Raw genomic sequence first — 26,903 nt, 5'->3', positions numbered from 1 at the left:
GTAGGTGGGAAGAGATCCCTCTTATTGCTAAGTGGTCAGAAGGGTGTCTTTTTTCTTCCTAGAGTTCACATCTTATGGGTCTCTGGGGTTTTGTGGGGAGGGGGGTTCTTTTTTTAAGTTTGGGGATAAGGAAGTCAGCTCTAGAAACGTCTCTCCAGGGAAACTACTCTTCCTAAGTGGCTGCAGTGCGGCTTGGGGAAGGTGTGTAACCGCACTCTGGGCCAGCCACAAGTGGGGATTTTTTTAATAACTGATCCTAGCCCTGACTCCCCCACATCTGAGTAACCCATCCTTAAGAATACCTTCAATGAAGGAGACACCCTTGTCCCACATCAGGGCTCACGACAGCTGACATCCACGAATCTGACAAGCAAAAAAGTTGCTTTCTTGGCCCTTGAAGGGAGCCAAGAGTAGCTCATGCAGATGAACGGGAGGGAGCAATGCCGTTTCCCTCAGAGATGGTCACAAGTAGCTGGTATGGGTTTGCAGGGGCAGAAGAAGCTCTTGATGAGTCCTTTCTCCCTACAGATGGGCTGGGACCGGCTGACAGGTGATGGAGCAGAGCAGTGCTGGCGAGAGCTCCATTCCACTGGGAGGAGAGGGACGGCTTGGGTAAATGGAGGAAGCAACTGTCCTAAAGAGGCAGCTTGCCCCTCCCACCAGTTGAGGGGGGCTGTGGTGGTGGGCTAGACAAGCACAACGCTAAGGAGGGCTTGGCCCTGCAGAGATAACAGCTGAGAGGAATGGAGGGAGCAGCAGCTTGAAATGGCCTTCATTCAGCAGTGGGGCAGGGGGTGGCAGGCACAGGTGGAAGGACAGTGCCGAGGAGGCCTTCTCCCTGCAGGGGGTTGAGAATGGTTGAAGGTGTGGAGACCAGCAGCTGGCAGTAGACATATCATAAAAGCTTCTCCAGGGAGGCTGAGCTCATGTTTTAAGGGCGCCAAGCACCATTCTCCTACTCAGCCTCTCCACGCCCACCACCCTCACCCCTAGATCTGGCCCTGCGAGACCTAGGTGTTCAGTCCTAGTCCCCACACAGGACTGCTCACTGTAAGCCAGGGATCTGTCCTTCGGGCTGCAACACCGCTGCTCTTCTATCCCAACAGATGCCTATCCGGGAACCCTGGGCCAGGGAGAATGTGCGCTGGATTAGAAGGTAAGCCACCGGGAAAGACTGAGGCCATAGGTTCTGGGTCACTAGCGAACTGAGGGCCACCTCTTTGCTCCTGGTCCACAGACTCTTGGGTCTAAGTCTGTGTTTTCCTAGCACCTGAGTGAGTGATAGCGCACTAGAAATGCCGGGATTTGTAGAGGCCAATGAAACGCCTGGGGCTGGACCAGGAGATGGGACAAGAGGTGGTTTGGGGTTATTGTAAACAGTAACTACGGGTTTTCACTTCCCTATAGCTAGATGGGTTTCCCAGCCCAAATTTCAGCCGCCTTACAGACTAAAGGAAAAAGAGTAACTTATCTGTAAAATGTACAGGGGCAAGGAGATATTAATAAGAAGAGGGTTGAAGGGAAAGGCGAGAAAAGGCTAAATGTATGATCGTGAGTATTGCTGGGAATGTCTACAGGAGTCGAGGCAGGGGGAAGGGGATAAAGCAGAGAGACAGACAGACACAAATGCAATTAGCTTCAGCACAAAAGTAGGGGAGAACAGAAAAGAGTAAGTGAAGAGAGGATAAGTGTATCTGAGAAGAAAGCCACAGAGAAGCCGGCTTAAAAGAGAAAGAATATTTGATAAAGAGATACAGTGTAAAAATTGTCTAAGTTAAACTACTAAAAAAAAAAAAAAAAATTGTCCATTGCTTTTGATACTTCTTTAGAACTAGTTAGTTCTTCTAGAACTTAGTGCCCAAAAAAGGTTGTCTCACTTGGCCAACCCATGTGCTTCTTTGAACCAGCCATCAGGGACGATGACACTCGCTGTGTTTCCCTTTTTCCTTGGCTGCCCACAAGTTCAGGGCCAATTTCAGCACTCGGCTGCAGAAAACTTTCGTGCGCATTCTTCTCTATGGCTCTGATTTCTCTTGCAATCTCAATTTCCACGTCCCGTGCTTTTGCTTGTGATTTTAAGGTGGTCTGAAATCATTTTGGGAAGTAGGCTGGGCATAAATTTTCAATATAGCAATGAAGCTAAAGTGGATTAGTCTAAAAGGAAGTGAAAGATGTCAGAGAGCTGAAGGATGAAAGGACCATAGGAAGAAAGGTGGGAAAGGAAAAAAGAGGGAGTGGGAAGCAGAGGCAGGCAACTGACTAAGGTGCGGGAAGCAGCAGCAGCCAGGGACAGGGACAGGTGCAGCCTTTGGACAGTGACCACAACACAGACCCAAGGGTGGAGCTCTCCACTTCTAAGCACTAACTTTTTCTGCAGGACGCCAGCTCTGGCACAGTTCTCTGCTCTTCTTTTACCTTCCTTCTCCCAGTAAGTCCTAGCCTTACCCCAGACCACCCCCCAGACTGAGTCACCTGCCACCCAGCTCTAGCTCCACTGCCTGTCCTTGGAGAATCTCCGCAGCCCCCATTTGTGGGCATATTCAGAGACGAGGAAGAGTTGCATGTGGCCCACCTGCTCCCATTAGTTTTAAATGGAACCTCTCCCAGACCTCTTGAGGGAGGTGTACGACTTTGTTCTGGGACACAAGGAAAGGAGACAGATAATGGACAGTCATGGAGGAACCAAACTTACAAGGGACTTTCCAGGGAGGGCAGTAAAAATACCTCACCCTGCGCGCACATACACACACACACGCACTCTCTCCCTCTCATACATGCATACATACATACATACACACACAATATGCAGACAAGATGTTCTACAAATACCAGGCAGGCCTGTGGGACAGAGTTGAAAGAAAGGTGGTGGTTGGTGGTGGTATTTGGGATGTGCGTGTGTGGAAAAGTGGCTATGTGTGATGATGCAGAGAAGGGGTCGTCATGGGTTACTGTTGTGGCTTTCCTCTGTGTCCACGCTCACCGGAGGGAGGCCTCCATTGTCATTGAGCCGCTTGGCCCTGTAGGTCTCATAATGGATGTTGTGTGTCACTTCCTTGAGGTCCTGGAGATGGGTCCTGAAGGACACAGGATGGGAAGAGAGAGGACTGAGATTAGGGGTGGGGGAAGGAGGTGACCCACATCTGAGGTTAATCCATCGCTTGGATGGACTGGACCCAACAGCTAAGACCCGCTCCAGAGAGCCGGTGGTGCTTCTACAGCCCTTTCTGCTCCATGTAGGAGCTGGACCTGGGGCAGAAACCTCTTGTCAGAGAGACCTGGAGACTGAGGAAGTGTGCCTGAACAGTCACAGTCACATTCCCCTCTGAACCCAAATAAATTAAACCAGCCATTTGCCTGGGGGGTGGGCATCTTACCTGATGACAAAGTCTCGAAGCAGGGCAAACTCACAGTGGTTGAGGTTTTCCACTGTGAACAAAGCAAAACAAAACAGGTGTTCATTAATGCAGCAACCCCAGCAGGTGAACTTCTGCTAGGGTCATGGGGACTTTCGGGAGAGAGCCACAAGACAGGTTAGTATAACCCTTCTGGAGGTTTTCTCATATTGCCACTTTGGTATACTCGATTTTACTCATTGAACAGATATTTCTTAAGCAGCTACAATGGGCACAGTACTGTCCTAGCCTCTGTGAAGTAACAGATAATGGGGATTACTATTCTTCCCATTTTACAGATGAGGAAACTAAGACACAGGGAGTCAAAGAAACTTGCCCAAGGCCTAAGATGCAGTTTCTATCCTGAGGAAGCTTATAATCTGATTGGAAGACAGTAACACACATAGAAAATAACAATCAAACAATTTCAGAAAGGTCACAAGCTGTAAGTTCAATTCGGCAAACATAGATTGAGCCCTACTACTGGCAAAGCACTTGTCAAGGGTTGTGAGAGCCGGACAATGATTTAGACGTGAACCCTCTAGACTCACAATCTAATGAGTGAGACAGCCATTCTCCTGAATGATTGAAATTCAAGGCCAATAATGAGGAAATGCTAGGAAAAAAAAATACCAACAAAGGGTCATAGGAAAATAAGAGACAACACAATCCACTGGAATGGGCCTTAGTTTTGGAATCAAAATATCCAAGTCTGAAGTGCAAGTTATGTGACCTTGGGCAAGACACTTAGCCTGTCTGAGACTCAAGTGCTCTGGTGGCTCGTATTCTGAGAACAGTCACACCTACCCTGTTCCCCTCACAGGGTTATCATATTGAGGGAGATAACTGAAGTGACTCTGAAAACTTTCAGAGTCGTTATCACCTGCCCAAAGTCATTCGTTCATGATAAAACTAAAATGGTCACATCTGAACAACCCTTCAACAGTTTGTCAGATCACATCACACTCCAAATGAAAACCTACCTTTGAATTTTCCAGACCTTACGAATCTCTCCACGTTGTAAACTCCTTCGATATACCGAGTCAGTGCCTCCCGGTCAGGGGATAAACTGGTCTCTCACTGCTTCCTGCCTGTTAAGTCTTGTCTTCCCAGTTAGACTGTAAGCTTCCTACGGGCAGGGTCTGGCTGGCACTCAGCTTATAGCATCTATCCTTGGAAACTCTATGGGGCGGTTCTACTCTGTCCTATAGGCTCGCTGTGAGTCGAAATCAACTCAATGGCAACAAGTTTGGTTTAGTTTGGTATCCTAGGCCAAGCTCCCTGGGTGGCACAAATGGCTTGTTCTCAGCAGCTAACAGAAAAGGCTGGCCTTTGAACCCACCCAGGAGCACCGTGGAAGAAAGGCACGGTGAGGCTTCCACAAAGATTACAGCCAAGAAAGCCCTATGGAGCTCAGTTCTACTCTGTAACACATGTGGCTGCCATGAGTTGAAACTGACTCCATGGAAACGAGTTTTCTTTTTTTGGATCCTAGGCCAGTGCCTTGACCTATAAACCAAAAAACCAAACCTGTTGCTATGGAGTCAATTCTGACTCACAGTGACCCTATAGGACAGAGTAGAACTGCCCTATAGGGTTTCCAAGGCTGTAAATCTTTAGGGAAGCAGACTGCCACATCTTTCTCCCATGGAGATGGTGGGTTTGAACCACTGACCTTTTGGTTACCAGCCAAGTGCTTAACCACTGCACCACCAGGGCTCCTCCCTTGATCTACAGATGCTTAATAAATGGCTGTTTTATAATTGATCAGCTGCCAGTTCTTCAAGATGATGCCTTGAATTACCTTCGATGATCCCCCAGGGAGTTTTTCTGCCGAGGACCCTCTTGCCATTCACTTGGTACTCCTTGTCACTTCCCACCACCGCGAAGGGCATGCTCTCCTGCTGGAGGGGGACAGAAACACAACCAGACACACGCGCACAGTCATCCTGCTACAACCTGGGCATCCATGGGCAGGCTGGAACTCAGGTCTGGGCTGCTAGCCTGAACCACAACCCATTTCTGATGCTTGCTCAGTGATCCCACTGTGGACGAGGGCAAGGAGCTTGTCTCTTAAAGAGCACTGGACTTGGAGTCAGGAGTCCTGAGCTCAAACTCTGACTGCACCACTTTCTAGCCGGTAACCCCAGTGAGTCAGCTTTCCTTCAACTGCAGGACACTTGGCACTTTTCATAGTGCTCTAACACACACTGGGGCGATTTGGAACAAGTCTATGAGCTAGCTCGGGTAGACAGAACCTCTCTCCAACAATACCCACTGTTATGGATTGAACTGTGCCCCTTAAAAAGATACGTTGATGTTCTAAACATTGGTATCTGTGAACGTGACCTTGTTTGGAAAGTCTCTGAAGATGTCATCAGTTGCCATGATGTCATAGTGGAGTAGAGTGTGTTCTAACCCAGTCTGGGTGGTGTCCATACAAAAGAGAGAGACACAGACACACAGGAGGAAAAATGTCATGGAATTCTACAGCTGCAAGCCAAGGAACACAGGGGGAGCCAGCAGCTAGGAGAGATATGGAACAGAGTCTCCCTCAAAACCTCAGAGGTAATCAACACAGCCTGACCTTGAACTCCCAGCCTCCAGAAGGGTGAGACAATAAATTTCTGTTCTTTTAAGCCACCCGACTCATGGTGAATGGGATTGACTTGACGGCAATGGGTTTGGGTTTTTCTGGTTTTATAAGCCACCCAGTTTGTGGTATTTGTTACAGCAGCCAGAAGACACTAATACACCTACCCAATGACTGGCCGGAGTTACTGAGACATCTATAAAACCTACTGGCAGACTTGAGCATTATGCTTTTTTAAGATCTATATGGAATCGAATTGACAACAGCAACTTGAAAGATAAGATAGGAACCTTAGCGGGTAGTGAGTTTATGTTAATGGAGGAACAGCTCAGAAAAGGAGGGTGAGAATGGTTGCACAAGTCGAAGAATGTAATCAATGTCACTGAATTGTACATGGAGAAACTGCTGAATTGGTGTTATGTCATGCTGCGTATATTCTCAACAACAACATAATAAAATTTTTTTAAAAACCCTACAGGCAGAAGCCCACAGCCCGCTAACTCTCTAGCTCCAAGGCCATGTTTTATCACGTGCAGGCCCCTCTACTGTACCAGGTGGGCTCTATGTCCACCAACAGCCAGCTGCGCTTGTTCCCAAGCAGACTTGTCTGATGTGAACTTGTTACTGTAATTGCATACATCCCGTACTACGTAAAGCTGAGGACACAGGACTGTGGAAAGACAGCTGTTTCTCTGAAAATTAAGTTGAAAGACTTGATAAAGGTGACTTGCTTTTGCATCAAGATTGGATTTATCGTCACAGAGGCCTTGGCGCCATATGAAAAGGATGTTCAATGAATGTGACATATATGTTTTAGGTTAAAGTTTTAATAAAACATTTAAGGTTTGTATGCATCATTTTTCTTAAATGATTTTCTCGCTTCCACTGACTTTTTCAATTAACTAACTTCCTGTCCCAACTACATCAGATAAGGGGCTTCTACTAGATCTCTACATCTGATGGAGGAGGAGACTCAAGACCAAAGTGGGGAAGTAATGTCCCAGGTTACAGTGGGTAAGTTCAAAAGCCCAGGCTAGACCTCAGGATCCTGACATAGAATCACAGAATCGCGGGATTTTAGAATTGAGAGGGATCTGAGAAATCGCATAGGCCATGCTTCCCAAGCTGGGCTCCATGGAGCCTTGATCCCCAGAATGCATCCCAGGGGCTCCCTAGAAGGCAGGGTTCTGTGCCCCACATTGCTTAGCCAAAGCAGCTGTTTTTGTTTTACATATTGGATTCTGAGATTTAATTTTTTAAAAGAGTTAGTTGAGGAAAAATAAAGCCTGTAAAAGGAAAAGAGGAAAACCCTCAACGAAATAGATTGACACAGTGGCTGCAACAATGGGCTCAAGCATAACAACGATTGTGAGCGTGGCGCAGGACTGGGCAGTGTTTCGTTCTGTGGTACACAGCGTCGCTACGAGTCAGAACCAGCTTGATGGCACCTGACAACAACAACACAACAAATCCTATAAACTGGTCATCTGGTCTAAGGATACTGAGGCAGAGCTTTGACTAGAGTGTGGATCCCTTGGATCCCAGGCTGACCTCCCACCACCCCACACTAGGGTTTTCCAGGCCTTGTGGGGAAGAAGGCATCTTTGTGTGGTCTGGGGAGGAGCGGAGCATCGGCTTGCTGGGTGCCAGGAGCCCCCTCTGTGTGTTCATAGCCCTGCCCTGCCCTCTCCCCCGAAACTTCTGGTTTGGGTCAAGCAAGGCGGGGAAGAGAGAACAGAAAGGGAAAAGTAGGTGCAATGACAAAAGAGGCACATGACAGGCATCGTGGAGCATCAGGAGGGCAACTGCATGAGAACAGCAGCCCCGGCACCCACCCTGATTTTGTCATTCTCCGTCTTGTCCTCCAAGTCCTCATCAAATTCCTTCTGGGGGTAGAATTCAATGCCATTTACTTCAAGCTCCTTGCGAACCTATGGAGGGGGCAAGGAGAAGCAAGGCAGCCAGGTGTCAGGATAATGGAAAAGAGGTGTGTGTGTATGTGTTACGGATTATGTCCCCCAAAAATGTGTGTCAACTTGGCTAGGCCATGATACCCAGTATTGGGGGGTTGTCCACCATTTTATGATCTGATGTGATTATCCTACATGCTGTAAATCCTAACCTCTATGGTGGTAATGAGGCAGGATTAGAGGCAGTTATGTTAATGAGGCAGGACTCAATCTACAGGATTAATTTGTATTTTGAGTCAATCTCTTTTGAGATATAAAAAAGAAAATTGAGCAGAGAGGAGGGTGACCTCGTTACCACCAAGCAAGAAAAGCTAGGAGCGGAGTGCATCCTTTGGACCCGGGGTCCCTGCGCTGAGAAGCTCCCAGACCAGGGGAAGATTGATGACAACGCCATTCCCCCAGTGCCGACAGAGAGAGAAAGCCTTGCCTTGGAGCTGGCACCCTGAATTTGAACTTCCAGCCTCCTAAGCTGTGAGAGAATAAATTTCTCTTTGTTAAAGTCATTCACTTGTGGTATTTCTGTTATGGTAGCACTAGATAACTGAGACTGTGTGTGTGTGTGCGCGTGCGCGCGTGCCTGCGTGCATGTGCACACGTTCTGAAGTCAGAAGCATAAGCCAGCCTTTGATAATTAACAGTCATCTCTGAGCACTGAGGTCCTAGGAAGCAGGAAGGACCTGAATACGGGACAGCCCCAGGTATACAATTACCACCGTCCAGCCTGAGGCAAGGAAGAGTCTGGGAAATGTAGGCTTCAGGCCCCTGGTTCCTTACAACCAGCATGCTCATCTTGGGGTCCCTGAGATTAGGATCTAGACATCAGCACAGCTGAGTCCAGACCCCACTCAGGCGGTGCTTATGCCACTGCATGTTGTATTCCTCTTTGCAGGAAAGAGAGGTGAGCCCCTCCGAGCATCTTTGCCCTCTTTCCAGGCCAAGCTTAAATGTCACCTTCTCCAGGAAGCCTTCCAGGATCTCTGCAGCATTCTGCTGGATTATAAGTTTCTTGAAGGCAGCAACTATCTTTATACTTCTCTTGCATCCCCCACCCCCCACGCTTCCAACACGGGGCTGAGCCGATAGGAAATACCAATCAAGACTAGCAGGTGATTGATTGATGAATTAGTCTAGTCCTTCAAGCTACCTAACATTTGAGGGGTGATTTCTCCTGCTCATGGTGATTCATGTAGTTAGTAACTGTGGCAAGTTAAGTTTAGAGGGTGAAAAAAAGGGAGCCTGGAGCTGTACCAACTTTTCTTCACCATTGGCCCCCAATACCGCCAGCCCCAGCCTCTAACCGTTAAGTAGAAGCCGGCATGGGGAGTGGTGGAGAAGTGTTGAGGGAAGGGATGAGAAAGAACAATGAGGAATAGGAGATGGTATGGACCCAGAAGAGGGGGAGGAAGGAACACGGACAGGAAAAGGAGGTGGAGGACTGTCTCACCCTTTGCTTGAATTCAGACTTCTCCTCCAGGGTCATGGTGTCAGCCTTGGCAATGACAGGGATGATGTTCACCACTTTGCTGAGATGTTTCATGAACTCCACATCGAGGGGTCGCAAGCTGGGGCCCAGAGAAGGCGGGAACATCAGAGCTACTCTGCCCTGCCCTACTTCCTGTACCTCTCTCTGCCCACAGAGGAGACCCACCCAGTTCATCCACTGCTACTACCCCAGGGGCACCCTTGGGACAGGAGGACTGGGATGGGAGTCTGGCTGAGGCCAAAAGGCTGCCACCCTTCTCCCCTCTGACACATGCTGTCTCAACCCAACTGCTCTCACTGCCTGCATCACGGGCCCTGGACTCCTCTACCCACACATGGTCCCGCCAACTCCTTTCTCTTCCTTTGTTCCCACCCAATCCCCCTTGCCTGTAAGCCCCATTCAAACCACTTCTTCAGACATCCTTTCTCATCACCTGGACCTAGGGATTTCTTTTGCCTGAGAGCATATGTGTTCTGCCATCCCTACCTTTATGTCCTTGTGTCACAGTTACTCGGTGAGTGTCCTAGTCTACCTATTGGCTAGCACTTCATGATGGGCTTCTCCCAGCCCCCACAGTAAGTCCTGCAGGGGCCCAGCTGGGGTCCCGACTCCTCCCCTAGGCTGAGGGCTTAGCTCCCCCAGGCTCTGGGCCTAGATCTGACTCCAGTTTGCAGCCCAGGAGACTCATTAACCCAGGTCATCTGCTGGTTGGTCTGGACTTTATTGAGTTCCTGGGCCTGGCACAGGCTCTTGTTTCATGTGCCTCTGCACCCCACCCCACTGTTGAACATCTACTGAATACTCTCGTTCCTCCAAAATTTAGGGTCTGTCTTGTTTGCATCTTCCTCTCAAGAACTGAACTTGGCCCAGCAAGGGCTCGGTAATAAGTCATGAGGCCGTCCCCCCAACCAGGTGAGCTGCTAGCTTACCCATTCAGATCTCCACCCTCTGCCTGCTCCCAGGATTCCCCCCATGCAGCCCCACCTGCTCCTCACACTAGAGTTCCCAACACCCTCTGCTTGCTGCCTGTCTACATCTCTAGTGCTGGGCTGACCACACTCCAAATGCCTATAGCTGGGCCCACAGCCCACCCGACACCAGCTCCTATCCAGCACTCCTGCCCCTCCCCATCTCACCCTTCCTGCTGCCCACTGAGCTTGTACGAAGTAGGTATTTGTTGAATAAACAAGGTACCCTGTGCTCACATATACTGACTTCTCTCTGCTGGTACAGTCATACTATGGGGCTGGGATGCCATGGGCAGGATAGTGATTGATGTTGGTCAGCTTTTCCCTCCTGGCCAGGAAGTCAGACACAGGGACCAGGGGACTCCCAAGGTCACAGGACCATGACTATATCCGAGCCCATCTGGCTCTCCCCAGCTGAGCCAAGGCTGTGTGACCCAGTCCAGAAGGGGCCGACGCTGCAAACCAGAGCCAGGCCCAGCGACCAGGTGTGGGTGGTTACGTACGAGTGTCCCGTGGGGGAGATGAAGTAGAGACAGCAGTGGACGCGAGTGTCGGGGATGCGTTTCTTCCTGGCGATGTTCACCTCCTCCTTCAGGAACTTCTCATACTGTTCGTTGATGTACTTCTCGATGGGCTCCCAGCTGTGGGTGGAAGAAAGCAGATGGCGGATCACAAGGACATACCTGGGATCTCACCTCAGGCACAGTCAGTAGCCATCCCCTCACACTCACCTCAATTCCTCCCTTCCACACAAGTCTAGGATACATTCTGCACCTTGTCAGGTGCACCTGCTGGCTGATTCCCTCGCAGCCCACCATGATGGCCTCCCTCTTAGCAAGAGTAGAACACTCCCTCTCTCCCTAGTCCCCTCCCTGGGTGATCAGAACCTGCAGAGCCCTGCCCCCTCCATAAATCATTGTACACTTTCACCACCTCCACTACTTACTAGCTGAGAGGCTCTGGGGAAGTCTCTGCCCCTCTCCTTTCGCATAAGTAAATCGGGAGTAACAATAATTGCCTGGTAGGGCTCATGTAAGGATTAGAAAGAACGTAGTAGGTAAAGTGCTTAACACAGCAACGGCCCACAGAAAGTACTCGATCATGATGAACATCCACTGTTATTACTGTTGTTAATATTACCTTTCTCTATCAAGGAGCATGCTTATAATCAAAGAAGTGGGCAGCCCAGCTACCACTACTGACTGCTCTGACTGGGATCACAACAGAGCTCCTGGATAGAGCGGGAGAGAAAAATGTAGAACAAAAATTCAAATTCACAAAAAAGACCAGACCTACTAGCCTGACAGAGACTGGAGGAGCTCCCCAGGCTATGGTCCTAAGACACCCTTCTGACCTGGAACTGAGGCTATTCCCAGAGGCTACCCTTCGGTCAAACAATAGACAGGCTCATAAAATAAACAATAACACCTGAGAGGAACAATCAATTATACGAGATCAAAAAGGCAACATTTGCCCAAAAGCAAAGAAGAGATGGCAGGAAGGGGTAGAAAATCCAGACAAAAGGAAACAGGGAACCCAGGGAGGAAATGGGGAGAGTGCTGACACATTGTGGGGAATGCAACCAATGTCATGGGACACTTTATGTACAAACTATCAAACGGGAAACTAATTTGCTCTCTAAACTTTCCCCTAAAGCACAATAAATTAAAAAAAAAAAAAAAGACAAAGAAGAGGGCAACCAGGTACGTTTCTAAGAACAACACAGCTATTTCCCAATTGTGCTGCTGGGTGAGCCTACCTGTCTACGGCAGACTCCAGCTCCCTTATAGGGACACAATGGTCCCCATCTCTATCTGGCAGCAAATGCCTCCCTGGAAACTTCTGTCTGTGTTCTGGTCAGCCTATTTCATCCCCTTCTTGGTTGGGGGCTGACTCAGCTTTGCTAAGTGCCCTTAACGCAGCTTCCCTCTCTCCTGCAAACTCCCCTCCCTCCTGGGTTTCACTCCTCCTCTCTTCATCCAGGGTTATGACTTCTGGCCCGCAGGCCAAGCTCTCTGCCACAGCCTTCAGGCCATCCTGGGTTTCCAACTCAGCTCCCTCATTCTGTCTATCCTCCTGCCAATGGTAACAGATCCACTCCCACATCCTTGCAACCCCTCAGCTGAAATTCCCTCTGCACTGCCCCCTCCATTCCCACACCTGATCTCCATCTGGGCTCTTTCCCTGTCTCTCCCAGGCTTTAGCCAGTCTCCCTAGTTAAACCCCAGCACAGAGGGTGAAGATGGCTCCCAATGTGGGGGAATCTGCACCACGTTCCTATCTTCCTTGCGGAATGTATAAAGTAGAAATCTCTAAAGAAGCAGACGTGTACCAGTTTTCATTGTTGATCTGGTCTCCAAAGCCTGGGGTGTCAATGACGGTCAGCTTCATCTTGACACCTCCTTCCTCGATCACTGAGGGTGGTGAACAGAAAAGGCCCCAGAGAAGTCAGTCCTAGAGCTGATCCCAGATGCCCCTGCAGCTTACTGGCCAGGGAAACCCAGGCCTCGTTCTCTTCTTAATGACCAGTTATTGGAAAGGTCAAGCTCAGGGTCTTCTCCACCTCACACCTTTGCTCACGCTGTTCCCTGCACCTGGAATGCCCTCCCTACTTCTTTCTACCTGTCTAAATCCTACCCATGGCAAGTTCCATTTTTTTCCCATTCCCTCTCTTTTCTGAACTAGCACTATAGAATTTAGTGCTTAATTCTGTTCTATCTCAAAATTGCCTTTCGTTTCTCTAATTCCCCTATAAGTCCCATTCTTTCCCCTTTCTAGGAAGGCGCCCCCTACTCTGCACCAAGCCCAAGGGGTCCCTGCCTTGTCCTTACCATGCCCAATAGCTTTGATCTCCACCGTCTTGGGAATCTTCTCCTCCCGGTTCCAGCTGGTGGCCTTGCGGCTCACTTGGGATTTGAAGAGTGTGTTGACTAGCGTTGACTTGCCCAGTCCACTCTGACCTGTAGCAAGGCAGGAGGAGGAGGTAGGAGCAACCACTGGTAGCATCTCTCCTAGGAGCTTACAGAATTCTAGAGCTGAAGGGTCCTGAGCTGTGATCCAGGCCACTGGCAGATGGAGGGGGGCTGTATTATGGTCTTCTGGTGCTGAGAGGCGAAAGCAGGCAGGTATAACCAGCTTCCTGCTTACTGGAGAGGGCCTTGGGAAAATGTCAACTGAATTCCACGTTCTCACCTTCCTGGAGTCCCCAGCCCCAAGGACCCCAAAATCCAGGCTGTATTCACCATTGGGAAAGGGGCAACCTCTGCGTTTATCTAGTGTAAAAACCAACCAAACCCATGGTTGTCAAGTTGATTCCAAATCATAGCAACCCTATAGGACAGAGTAGAACTCCTCTGTAGTGTTTCCAAGGAGCTGCTGGATTCAAACTGCCAACCTTTTGATTAGCAGCCAAACATGTAACCACTGTACCACCAGGGTCCCTTCTCTAGCATAGTGGTTTTTAAATTAAGCTTCCAGAAGCCCTAGCATCCTGTGAAGCTAAATGCCTGGGAAAGCACTGCGAGAGGAGAGGAGAGGAAGCTGGGCAGGCACAGCCACACACCCCTCGCCACCACTTCATTCACTGTGGCTCCATTTTTAACTGTTTTACACATGCAGTCAGTCCTGTAGACGACCTCATTTCAAGGAGGAGCCCCATGGCTAAGAAGAGTAAAGACGACTGGTCTAGGCAGTGCTTCCCACCCTGTATGTGCACAGGTCACACCTAGGAGCCTGGCCACTGTGGAGCAGCTTCGTCATCACCTGGGTGCCCACCCCAGACCTATGACTCAGAATCTGCACTTTCATAGGACTGCCAGTCGAATCAGTGTAAAGTTTGAGAGCATTCCCATGGTATATTAGTAAAAGGACCAGATGGGGTGGCTAGAGCCTAGGGTTCTGGAGCCCATTGTGTTGGTTCCCTGAATGCCTTTGGATTCACCAAGTGTGCTCCTTGGAGCCACACTTTCTTTGCTGATAGAGTGGTGGAGAGGGAGATGATTAGAGAAGACCAGGGATGGCAAATAAAATGCATTTTTAATTCCAACTGATCAATTGGCAATACCATCTGGGCTCCATCTGGGCTCAGTACTGAGCACAGGCCATAGCTGGTCAGCAATGTCTGCCATAGGCACTGTTGGAGAAAGAAGAGACCCAGGTGTCTTGCATTTGCCATTCTTGGTCTGTTTTCTGAAGTCATTCATTCATTACATATTCTTCAGTGCCAAGTGCTAGGCTAGAATCAGATATTCAGTGGTGAGCCAGACATCATCTTTACCCTCAAGGAGCCGTTTAGTGTGAGGGAGACCAAAACATAAGCAGACAATCACAACACCTAATCACTATGAAAGACACACCCACAGGGTATTGTAAGAACCTACAGAAAGGAATCTAATCTAGTCTCTGGAATCAAGGAAGACTTTTAGGGAAAAGTAACAGCTGAACTGCAACCTGAAGAAAGACTTGGAATGAACCACGAGAAGGGGAAGGGTGTTCTAGACAGAAGGAACAGTATATGCAAAAGCTCAGAGGTAGGAAAAAGCGTGGCAAGTCCAGGAGAACCGTTCCTTAGGAGTGTGCAATAAAATGCTAGATGGGAAGCGCTAAGAAATGGGCTGGAGAATACCAGGCCAGGCTAGGGACTTAAACTTATCCTAAATTTAAGGACTGGTCTCCCTGAGTGGCACAGTTAAGCATTCGGCTAAAGAGTTATTGAAGGGCTTTAAGTAGAATGCGTGAATTGATGAGTTTTGTAAGTTGAAAAGATTTGGCTGCTGATGGACAGTAGACTCGACAGTAAAGGAAACAGAGAACCAGGCGAGTCAGTGCCACTCAGAGTGTGGTCTGTAGACCAGCTGGCAGTGTCCATGGACTGTTCATTACTGGTTCTTGAGATAAGACACTTGCACCAGAATGGAAATGGACTACATTACTATGCACACTTCGTTCACACTTTAGTGCAGCTGATTTTTTTTATAGCAAGACTTTCCCAACAACTGACATTCTGGCCCAAGCCCTTCCCGCACATCAGCACATTGAGCGGCACTGGGTCAGGTGGCCATGGCAACCCAGGTGACAGAGACAGCGGCAGCTTGGCCTAGGGTTGTGGCAGTGGAGATGCAGAGAAGTGGGCAGATGTGAGAGATATTTATGAGATAAAATTGACAGGGCTTGATGATGGATAATATTTGGGAATAAAGAAGGAAGAGGAAAGAAGGCTGATGGCCAGGTCCCTGTTGCAGCAACTGAAATCAGGCCAAGATTTCTTCCGGCTCTACTACTCTGTGATTCTAACATTCACGCTACTTGATGACCAAATTCCTGGAAATTTTCTCTAAGCTTTAAAATACTACAAAAGATCAGTAAAAAGACCACTCTTCATCTGAGCCACCCACCAGCTCTTGGAGGTAGAGGAAGACACACACCTGAAAGCAGGTTCAAGGTGGTTAAGAGGATGCCTGTATATCACCCAGCTAGGGAAGGGCCCAGGGCAGATCACCCACCCAAAGCACCCATCCTGCACCAGTTAGCCCTGGTGAAGAAGGGGTCACCCTCTATTATGGATTGAATTGTGTCCCCCAAAAATACGTGTTGGAGTCTTAGCTCCTATACATATGGATGTAACCCTTTTTGGAAATAGGGTTTTTTTCTTTGTTGTGTTCATGAGGTCCTATCAGTGTAGGGTGTGTCCAAAACCTAATCACTTCTGAGTTAATAAGGAGCAGCATGGACTCAGAGACAAAAAAGCACACGCAGGGGAAGACAGAGGCCACGCTGTGAGAAAATCGCTCAGGAACAGAGGAATACTGGGAGAGACAAGGATCTCCCCTGCCAAGCTGATAGAGAATGAGCCTTCCCCTAGAGTCAGTGCCCTCAATTCAAACTTCTAGCCTCCTAAACTGTGAGACAATAAATTTCTGCTTTCTAAAGCCACCCACTTGTGATATTCTGTTCCAGCAGCACTAAGACAAAGAGCCCTCTCCCCCAGGCAGCCTCCAAACATCAGGCCTTTGTGGCCAGCATGAGGAAATCCTTCCTCCTTGAGAAGCCAGGACTGAGACCATGCTGAGGGAAGAAATGGGATCCTCTGTGCTCCCCACCCTCAGGGCCCCCGGAGCCCCACCCACCCACCCAAACCTTCCATACCGACCACCATGATGTTGAAGTCAAAACCCGTCTTCATGGTCTTCTTGCGCATCTGCTCAATGATGGTGTCGATGCCGATGTAGCCAAGCAGGTTGGAGTTGATGCTGACGGGCTTCATGGGCACTGCTGGCTTAGGCCTGGGCTCAGGCACCAGCTCTGACATGGCTGTGTCCGTCCTGGTCTCTGGGAGCCCTGCCAAGCCAAGGTGGAAGGGGGCAGAGTCATAGGGGTGCCACTGTATTTCTCTCCTGGTACAGAATCAGGAGTCAGGGCTGGAAGGGACCTCAGGTATCATCTGGCCCAAGTCCCCTATTTGCCAGATGAAGAGCCTGAGGCCTAGAGAGAAGAGAAATTGCCTAAGACCACAGAGCCAGTCCCTAGATTCTCCAGCTCCCAGGGCACTGTCAAATGACTCCATTGGCCTGAAGCACCACATCTGTGTGTCTAACCCAGGGCTTCTCCACCTCGGAACTGCTGACATGTGGGGCTGGAGAATTCTTCACAGTGAGGGGCTGTCCTCCATTGTAGGGTGTTTAGTAGCATCTCCAGCCTCTACTAGATGCCAGTAGCAGCCCCTAGTTGTGACAACCAAGAATGTGCCCTAGAGGGCAACACTGCCCCTGGTTGAGAACCTAAGAGATGTTTGAGATTATTTGGACCTGTGTCCTACCTCCCCAATAAAGGGCAAAGACAGCCTTAGGATCCTATGTCTAACATCCGTTGACTGGCTGTGACTGACCTCAGTGGCTTTGGATTTTAGAAGCAAACAGGGCTCCCCTGCAACCCCCTTGCAGAAGTGACCATCTCTCCCAGCCTCAGTGTCCCCTTTGACTCACGGACACCTCTGCAAAGCCAGGTGTGTCAGTACCCTGAGGAGCTCCCGACAGCCTCCTGGTCAGAGTTTTGAAAATCTATGGAAGGAAGAAGACTGCTCTTTTGACCAAAGAAAGAGGATGAAACCCAGGTGGGGTCAGTCACTTGCCTAAGATGACACAATGTGGGGTGGGCGGTGGGGTGGCAGAAGAGAAGGGAGGTTGAGGAAACAGCCCTTCCCCAGTGGGGAAAGACAAATATCCCCCTGGCAGATCAGACTACGCTCACACACGAGAGATCTGTGGGTTAGGCCACGTCCCCCAAGGTAGGTTACAGGATAGAGCACCTCCATCTCCCCATCCACAAAATGGATGTGTGGGGCAAAGGTGCAAAGCGCCTGGCTCTGCTCCTTGTCAGCGTTGTGGACTTGGGCAAACCACCTCCCCTCTAGAAGCCTTTTTCCCTATCTGTAAAATAGTCAGGATAACCATCATGGCCATGGTGAGCATTACGTGAGACATAATGCCCAGAAAAGCCAAGCACAGAGCCTCAGGGTTCCAGGCCCCCCCTACCCCTGCCCGTTTGCAGTTCACAGGCTCCCTGGCAGAGAAGAAAGCAGTATACGTGAGAGCACTTGTTAAAGGGAAGTACCCCAGATGTTAATGACACAAGTTATTGGACTCCAGGCTCCCTCCAGGACCCCTTCCAGCTCTGACATTCTAGAATGTGTCCTGTGGTTCGTGATTTCCACCCCGCAGAGTCTCAGCCTACGGGAGGACTCATGGAGCAGCAGATGGGCAGGAGGGAGACGGGGTGCCTCCCTCCCCCACCCTAAACCCCGCCAGGAATCTGCTCTTGTACCCCACCACCTGCTCCTTCCACCGGTGCTGGCAAGACCCACTCTTGGATGAGAAACTATTTTTTCCCCTGTCACTCCCAGTCACAGCCAAACCTGACAAAGCCTCAGGACCTCCCCAGGGTTGGGCCCGGCTCTCTCCTGCTTCCCAGGAAGCCCTGCCAGCCAGCAGCTCCTGGCGGCAGCAAGATTGGCTCAGCCCGGCAGCAGCTGACTCTCAGCACCCGGGCCCTGCTCTGCTCTCCCCAGCACGTGGCTCACCGGCCCCACTCAGAGCACCTGCGCCCAGGCTAACTGCCCCATTTTCTCTGCCCAGCTGCTCACACCGGCTGGCCATGGTCATTGCCCTCATGCCTCCACAGCTGAGTCCCATTTGGTCTCCACAACCTGTGTTGTGAGATGGAGCCACCTGGTGTGGGAGGTGGGGGTGGGTCTTATGCCCAATTTACAGACCTGTAAAGTGAGCCCTGTGTTTATTTATGGGATTTTTTCTGGTAAGCACAAAGTGTGTGTGTCCTCTGCCTGGCCTGCTTAGCCCTGGCCTGTCAACTACAGCCTCCTAAAAGGGCATTCCCAAAAGACAGACCCCGGTTGAGAGAAATCAAGGGGTCTACCAGGCTCCCAAGAAACTTCTATGGGTTCTACAGGCCTTCAGTAGGTACGTGGGCAGATCTCACTTTCACTCTTTCAGCAAGCATCTATTTAGCACCCACTGTGTGCATCGCACAAAGCATCTGCTGGCAAGTCAGGTCCCTCCCAACCACATGCCAATTACATGCCAGTCACATGCTAACAACCAGCAATTTGTCAGCCACAAGTAGCTGCAAATGTGCTGCGCTCACTGCACCAGGACTTTGCACAAGCTGTAACATTTGCTGGGAGACCCCTCCCCACTCCAGCCCCTGGCTAACTCCTCCTCCAACATTCAGCCCAAGCGCTTCTCCCTCAGGAAAGCCTCCACTTCCTGGCCCAATGGTGCCGCCTCAGCCCCCTGTGAGTACTTGGCACGCTGCGTTCATTGATTTGATCATTTACTTACTCCATCCCATCCAGGTGCCTTCTATGCTATCAAATAGGGCCTACTCCAGCCAAGCCCTAGGCTAAACATCAAGGACACGTTTGTACGCCCAGACAAGTCTTTGCCTTTGAGGGCCCACAGTCTGGTGAGGGTCCCCAACAGGTACGCAAAGACCTCTGGGGCATGTGACAAATGGAGGTGGCTTCTGTAGCTCCATCCTCTGCCTTACAACTCCCGGTGGAGACACCCATGGTGCCCTGGTCCCACCATGCCAACCTCAGATGGGCAGCTGACCCGGGCTTCAATTCTGGTCCTGACATGCTCTGGCTGAGTGACCCCCGTGAGCCTCAGTTTTCTCCGCAGAAAAGTGAGGACGGTCCCAGCTTTGTGGGGTTGCTGTGGAGATTACACTAAACCATGGTGTGAACTACCTGGTACACGGCAGGCACTGGATATCTGCTAGTTCCCGCCCCCTCCTGAAGGCAGGGGCCATGTCTTATAGAAAGACCTGGCAGTCTGCTTCCATAAAGATTAAACAACAACAACAAAAAAAAAACCAAACCCAGTGCCATCGAGTCAATTCCGACTCATAGCAACCCTATAGGACTAGAACAGAACTGCCCCACAGAGTTTCCAAGGACCATAAAGATTACAGCCTTGGAAACCCTATGGGGCAGTTCTACTCTGATAGTGTCGCTATGAGTTGGAATAGACTCGATGGCAATGGGTGGGCCTCCAATGTACCTAGCATACCACAGGTGCTCAGCAATGATGAATGAATGAATGAACATGAATGATGAATGAAAGCCCCACAGCAGGGCAGGTGTTACTTCAGAACCATCCTCTTCCTCCTCCCTCAGGTGGGGCTCTATTCGCACTGCAGCTACCCCTAGCCAGCACATGGCTGCTGTGTAGGTCACGATGGGGGCGGGGGGGGGAGGGGGTAGACCTCCTTCACAGAGACCTGGGGAGAACTTTACCCTCCCCCGAAGCAGGGGGTGAGGAGGGCTCCCCAGGGCTGGGTAAGAGCTCAAGACGTGGGCACAGCAGGATGCAGCTGGTCTGCCTCCCTGGGGGGTTGGAGAGGAGGGACTCAGTCTGAAGCACCCTGTCCAGGAGCCACCTGCCCTGTAGGTAGGTGCTCGGTGAGAGGCACTGTCAACCTGACTGGGCTCTGGGCGAGTCTCCCATAGAAAGGGCACTGTCAGCCACAAGCCCAGCCAGGACCCTGCACTTTCATTTACAAGCAAATGAATGGCTTTGTCTTTGTCTGGCCCAGGGACCCCACCCCTCCGTTAGGAAGGTGGCCGCAGGCGGAGGGGACCTTTCTGGAATATCACCTGCCTCCCTTGCTTAGTGCCAGTCCCCCTCTTCCTTCCTGGGCTTGGGATCTTCCCCAGCCTTTAGCCGCCTTCAAGACCCCACCCCCACCCACAAAGACGATTCCATTTGCCCCAGCTCCAGCCCGGGGCTCCCAGAAAAGAAATCACAAACGCTCATCCGCAGGAGCAAAGGGGCCTGAACACCCCCTTCCCCCATCCCGGTCTCCCGGAGGCCAGCGAGCTGCCTTGGAGACCACTAGCTGCTGCCTGTCTCCGTGTTTGCCTGACTGCCTGTGTGTGGGGAGGGGGTCCGTGTGTCCGCACACACGTCTCTATCAGGGTATAGGTGTCTCAGGTACCTGTGCGTGGTGCGGCTGTGTGTGCGTGTCTCGCGGTGCTCAACCGTGGTTCTCTCTGTATCTCCCCACGTTCCTGTGTGTGCATTTCTCCCGACATATACCTCTCGCGGTGTGTGCCACCGTGTGTGCATGTGTCACCGCGCGTGGGCTCCTCGGCGCAGCGACCCTCCCCTTGATAGCACCACTAGCCGGGGCCGCAGCCTCGTCTCGGCGGGCGCTGGTGGCCCGGCCGGCCGCCCTACCTTTGGACATGAATCCTCCTTTGTCTCCGTCCTCCGGGAGATGCTCAGGGCGGGGGGCTGCCCGGCTGAGCGGGGCGCGGGCTCCTCCCGGCGAGCGGCCCCTGCAGCCGGCCTCGCCCCTGCGCGCTCTCCGCCCTTCCCGGCCAGCGGCCCAGCCGCACCGCCCCGCGCCCCGCGCCGCCCTCCCGGACCTCGCCTGGCTCGCCCAGCGCCGCGCCGCCCTGCCCGCGCGCACGGATGCCGCCACCGCCGCCGCCGCTGCTGCCACCGCCCCACGTGACCGCGCGCCCGCCGCCCGCGAGGCCCCCCTCCCGCGGCGCCCGCGCCGGCACGCGTCCCCGCCCTCCCGCGAGCGCGGGGCGGCCTGCGGGGCCCGGGGGCGCGCGGGGCACTCGGACGGAGAAGGTTTCCACCTCCCAGGCTCTGTCCCTTCCCCGCGATCCTGCACCCAGCCCCTTACCCTCTAGGCTGGGATGGGACGGGGGCTCAGGGGACCGGTGGCAGCGGTGGCGGCTGTGCGTGCGCGTGAATCACGCGGTGGTTGGATGCCGCGCTAGCTCAGCGCGGTTCTCCCCAGGCACGGGCTCCGGGAGAGCCTGAGTCAGGGGCTGGGATGGTGAGCCCTGTGACCTTGGGCTAGTCAGGAACTTCCCTGAGCTTCCATTTACCCATCAGAAAAATCTCTGGACATTAATGGACAGCATATTGCCAGGCCCTGGGGACACAGGGGTGGGGAAGACCGTCCCTGTCCTCAAAGGGCTCTGGGTCTGGTGGGTCAGATGTACAGAAAGCTGGACTGTCCTAATGCAGGAGTGGGGCGCCACGGGTACGGTGGACCCACTGGGGGTGGGCATCCTGGGAGCCCCAGAGGTAAGAGCTGCAGGGTGTTAGTGGACAAAAATTCCAGAGAGGGAAATAGAGTAAAAAGCTGAGGGAGTCTGCAGCCTTGGCAGTCAGGCCAAGAAACTGGACTTCAAAGGCAGGCAATGGCAAGTCACTGAAGAGTTAAGCCAGAAATGCTGCCCTCAAATATATGAGTCCCCGTGACAGCTGTGTGGAGGGCAAGTGGGCAGCCCAACTGCAGGATGGAGTGCTGAGGGGACCAGGGCCTCGCCAGGGGACGTGAGAACCGGACTATGGCAGAGGCAGAGGGTGGAGAGGAGGGACGGACAAACAAGTGCTGAGGAGAGAAAATCAACAGGGTCAGGAGACAGATCGGATGGGGTGCGGCAGAGAGTGGCGAGGAAGAGGAGGATACCAGGCTTCTAGTGTGAGTCACTGGATAGATGGGGAGACAGTGCCTGCAGGTGAGAGAGCAAGATTGGAGAAGGTGGGAGTCAGTCTAAGAAGAAAAGGGCTAACTTCTGGACATACCCAAAAGAAGTCCAGGTAGGCATGTCCTACAGGCACCTGGCTGTCTGAGTCTGCATTTCTGGAGAAAGGGCTGGGCCAATGGAGGGAGCACTATGGTCGTGTAGGGAGGAGTGAGGGTCAGAGCCTTGGTGAGGTCCCCAGACTGAGTATGCAGAGTGGGATGAGAAGAGATCTGACAACCTGAAGACCCCAACAATTAAGAGGTGGGCATAGGGAAAAAGGTCAGTCAGAGAGGCTCAGAGAGAACCAGGAGAATGAATACAAGAGAGTGGAGGCTCAAGGAGGATGGTGCGATGGAGCCCAGGAGACCAAGGAATAGATGGTGGCCATAAGGTTGAATGATTGGGAGGTTAGTGGTGTCCTGCTCAAGGGTGGTGCTCTTGGTGGAGCAGAGGCTGGTGAGAACTGAGCAGGAGGCGAAGAAATAGAGACAATGACCACTTTCAGGACATTTGGATGGAAGGGACAGGAAATGATTTGATCGTAGTTATAGGGTCAGTGGTGTTTTTTTAAGGATGGAAGAAATGTGAGCTGTAGCTAGTGGCTGAAGTATTCGACAGCACAGGTGTAGAACATTTCCATTATGGTGGAAAGTTCTATTGGACAGCCCTTTTCTAGAGGCATCAATCTATACAGTGGTGTGATTTTCTCCTGTACATGGAAGAGAAGCCAGATTGTAGTGTTGGCCCCAGGTTGTAGCTTTGCTGGTGAGTGAGACAGAAAGATGGGGGTTCATGGAAATTGAGGGTACAGGTGAGATCGTTTCTCGGATGATAGTTTCTCAGATGCTAGGTGGAAATGGGAGTAACCAGAAGGGCCTACTAGGCTAGAAATTGAAGGTTAAGTGAGGTTGGAGAGCAGATGTTGCAGGAATAAGGACTTGAAAGAACCGGAAGGATGGAAGACTCTGGTCAAAGAGTGGTAAGTTGGTATTGAAGATTTTAGAGGTGGAGTGTCCTGGGTGATCACTAGGGCCATAGGGAGTGGGTAGCTGGAGGGCTTGAAGATAAACATCAATTTCAAGACTAGACTGTTGGATGGCTTGTAAACATGGACATGGAGTACCTGGATAGGTTGAGTACCTGGATGTTGCAAACACAGATTGATGGTGTACATGGACTTAAGTCTCTGGATGGAAAGATGGAGTTGAGTATATGGGTAGATGGTGTAAATGGATGTCAAGTACGTGGATGGGAAGTGTATACGGATATTGTGAACATAGATATTGAGAACATGCATGCATTGAATACATGGATAGATTGAGAACATGGATGTTGAGTATATGGATGACTTATGAACATGGACAACGGGTACAGACGTCTTTGAGGGTTTAGGAGTTAGTGAAACCTGAGCTAGGGGCCAGAATCCTCAATGAATAAGAGAATAATGATGGACATGACAGCAGTGAAAAGGAATAATGGGTGATAGAGCCAAGAGGCATAAAAGCATTGAGGAACAATGAGTTGGGGAGCTAAAGAATGCCACTGACCTGTGTAATGGTAAGTGAAATAAGGAATGTGAATGTACTCTGTAGAAGCTAAGAAACTTACTATTATAATTGATGAATTAGTGAACAAACCACCAACAAAAAACCAAACCCATAGCTGTCGAGTTGATTCCAACTCATAGCGAACCATCAACGGGGAAACATATACAAGTGATGGACCCCATCCATTCTTGACGTCATAAGAAGGAGAACATTCAAGAGAACAAATGATCACCTCCAGCTCTGCCCCTAACTTTGGCCATGAGATACCATGACCAAGACACTGCCCCTCTGTGGCCTCAGTTTCCCCATCTGTTCAATTAAGGCACTGGACTGGATGCTTTCCAAGTGTCTTTCCAAATCCCAGAATCTCTGAGCTTTATAAATATTGGGAATAAGGCTACCCAAAGTAGGCAACCAGCTGCATGACTAGGCATGTCGCAGCCTCTCTGAGACCAAATGAACTCCCGGCCCTGTGTTGACCCACATAGTTCTGTATAGGACTTCCATATACAGTATCGAATCTCTAACTTACCTTTTAGGACTTAAGGGCTGGAGGTAGGGGTGGTCAAGACAGAGACTTTTAGGTGAGTCATATATTAGGCAACCGCCCACCTTCCTAAAAGTCTGAGTGTGAATGGAATTACTGTAGAAGGTCCCAGTTGAAGTCACTATCTCACCCCTAGAGGAACTCTGCATTGATGACTTTTGTGAAATCCCCACTATTGAAGTGCGAGTCTGTTTTCACCGCGCAGGTTTGCTTTTCAAGCTGGACCTACCTATAAGTTGCTGTCCAGTTGATCCCGACTTTATGGAGATCCTATAGATCGCCTGATTATTCCAACTCTTCAGGGGACAAATAAACAACTATGGGAGATGCTAAAGGGAGGATTCAGGATAATTGTTCCTCTACAAGTTATGCCTGTAATTCTTCCTTCTAATGACTTCCCTCAGCTTGACCTCAGACTGGCAAGTTGGGACCCAGATCAGGGTATTCCTGCTCTATGCTGTCCTCAGTCCTGTCTTTTTCCTCCCCAATTCATTCAGCTCTGCCCAAATCTGGTCCTCCTCCTCTTCCCAGCCTATCCAAGTGTAATCCATCTGCAGGCTCATGCTCCTTCCATGCCCTCCAGCTACCCAGTACAACCCCAGCCAAGCCCTTTGTACTTACATTTGGCTTTTCTGGCCAGGTCCGGTATGGCAGACTCTGTGGCTGGGTCTGTGGCAGCATCTGCTCTAGTGTGGTCCAGGGGTAGGTCTATGATTCTGTTTGTCATCAGTGGGTAGGTGGCAATGTCTGATGTGGTCAAGTTGATGACACTGTCCAGTGTAGCCCCTCCGTTGCCTGGGTCTGGACTGACCAGCACAACTGAATTCATGGCTATGTCCAGGTTGACTGTGTCCAAAACAGGAGAATCCATGGTTATGCCCAGCTTGGCTGTATTTACTCTAGCCAAATCCATGGCTGTGCCCAACTTGGCTGTGCCCGCTGCAGCCATATTCATGGCTGAGCCCAGATTGACAGGGTCTGGTGTTGCCAAAGCCATGGCTGTTCTCCCTGTGATTGTATCTGGCTTGGCTGTGCCTGCTGTAGCCTTGGATATGCCCAGCTTGGTTTTGCCTATTGAAGTTAAATTCATGGCTGCGCCTGGCTTGGTTGTGCCTGCTGTAGCCACGTTCATGACTTTGCGGGACTTGGCTGTTCCTGCTGTAGTCAAATCCATGGCTATGCCCAGCTTGGTATCCAGAACAGGGAACTCTGTGCAAGTTCCTATGTTCAGTCTGGCTGTGTTGGGTGAATCCAAATTGATAGCCAGGCTAGGTCTGTTGTTGGCCATAGTAGCTAAATGTCTAGCTGTGTCTGGCCTTGTGTCCAGAGTAGCCAAATCCAAGGCCGTTACAGGCCCCAAGGTAGGGGTGGCCCTTTGGAGATGCAGCCGGGATCTGGGAATACCCCTGGGCCGTGGCTTGCCTCTTCCTTGGGAAGCTTTGGTGGGCATGTGGGCAGTCATTGGGACAGGGTGCCCCTGACCCACTGGACCTGGCCCTGCAGGGCCTGGTGGACTCCGGGTTAACCGGGACTGGAAAGGTAGGGTCAGGTATGAACTTACCAGGGGCTTTTCCACTGTGGGCACCCTGATGGGTTTGGCCAGACCTGGGCTTCCTGGGTGCTGGGAGTGAACTCTGTCCCCTGGCACCAGGGTCATAGGTGGTGAACCTGGAGTGAGCAGCCTACCTCCTCCATGAGTAGCAACCTTCCTGTCTGGGGTAGGCACTTCTTCCCAGTGAGAAGGGTAGGGGTCTTGGGGCCGTGCCTGGCTGTTCTGACGGAGCGTTAAGGAGATAGAGCTGAGCTTCCTGGGTACAGGGCTGTTGCCAGGGGCAGTCCCTGGGGCAATGCCAATCTCCTGTGGGGCCACGCTTCGGGCCTTGGAGCCAAGGCCTGGTCGTCTGGAAGCTTGTGGGATGTGGCTTTGGGGGAAGGCATCCAGGCAGATGGTCTTCCTGAGGACAGGGATGAGAGGGGGTACCCCTCCAGGGAGCCTTGAGGGACGAGCAGAGCGTCCCAGCAGGTGACTGTGGGAGAAGGAGGCTCCAGGGCCTGGAGCTCCATGCGGCTGCATCTCTGGAGGAGCAGGAGCAAAATCGTGGTCCATCCAGGCCTTTTGTCTTCCCCTGAGGCAATCAACAGAGAGAAGGGCAAGCATGAGTGAGGCTCTCAGGCCTAGAGGCCCTGCCCCATCCCTTCTGACCAGCAGGGGGCACTGCCCAGGTCTGAAGGAGCCCTGTTTTGGGGACTGTAAAGTTCTTAGTGAGAGCCCTGATGGTGCAACTGTCAAGGGCTTGGGTGCTAACCGAAAGATTGCTAGTTCAAACCCACTC

The 26,903-nt window shown here is 51.3% G+C and overlaps 1 protein-coding gene across 8 annotated transcripts; it reads right to left on the bottom strand.

Annotated features, from left to right (window-relative positions):
- Nucleotides 1-276: 276 nt before the first annotated feature.
- On the bottom strand, nucleotides 277-26,677 carry SEPTIN3 (septin 3). Of its 8 annotated transcripts, none has more exons than XM_049884515.1 (11): nucleotides 25,192-26,677; nucleotides 16,551-16,742; nucleotides 13,238-13,366; nucleotides 12,739-12,820; nucleotides 10,910-11,047; nucleotides 9,400-9,517; nucleotides 7,821-7,916; nucleotides 5,197-5,296; nucleotides 3,375-3,426; nucleotides 2,981-3,074; nucleotides 277-838 (listed from the first exon to the last, which is right to left on the bottom strand). In XM_049884515.1, exons 1-11 carry the CDS (start codon nucleotides 26,675-26,677, stop codon nucleotides 773-775), a joined length of 2,553 nt encoding a protein of 850 aa, XP_049740472.1. In that variant the 3' UTR covers nucleotides 277-772. The 8 variants fall into 8 exon arrangements, with proteins under 8 accessions (XP_049740472.1, XP_049740479.1, XP_049740480.1 ...); XM_049884522.1 differs by lacking the exon at nucleotides 25,192-26,677 and adding an exon at nucleotides 21,161-21,355; XM_049884523.1 differs by lacking the exon at nucleotides 25,192-26,677 and adding an exon at nucleotides 21,161-21,355 and having other exon boundaries at nucleotides 5,197-5,293.
- Between the last annotated feature and the right edge of the window lie 226 nt (nucleotides 26,678-26,903).

The sequence above is a fragment of the Elephas maximus genome, chromosome 4, assembly GCF_024166365.1.
Source record: "Elephas maximus indicus isolate mEleMax1 chromosome 4, mEleMax1 primary haplotype, whole genome shotgun sequence".
Classification (NCBI taxonomy): domain Eukaryota; kingdom Metazoa; phylum Chordata; class Mammalia; order Proboscidea; family Elephantidae; genus Elephas; species Elephas maximus.
This window is presented reverse-complemented; position numbering and strand designations above follow the sequence as displayed.

Bases quoted from the DNA above. Each gene is read 5' to 3' on its own strand.
- SEPTIN3 (XM_049884515.1), bottom strand. From the start codon at position 26,677: ATGGACCACGATTTTGCTCCTGCTCCTCCAGAGATGCAGCCGCATGGA. The intron at 13,367-16,550 runs GTATGGAAGGTT...GCCTTGCTACAG, and splicing joins CTTCAACATCATGGTGGTCG to GTCAGAGTGGACTGGGCAAG. The intron at 7,917-9,399 runs GTGAGACAGTCC...CCCCCTCCATAG, and splicing joins AGTCTGAATTCAAGCAAAGG to GTTCGCAAGGAGCTTGAAGT.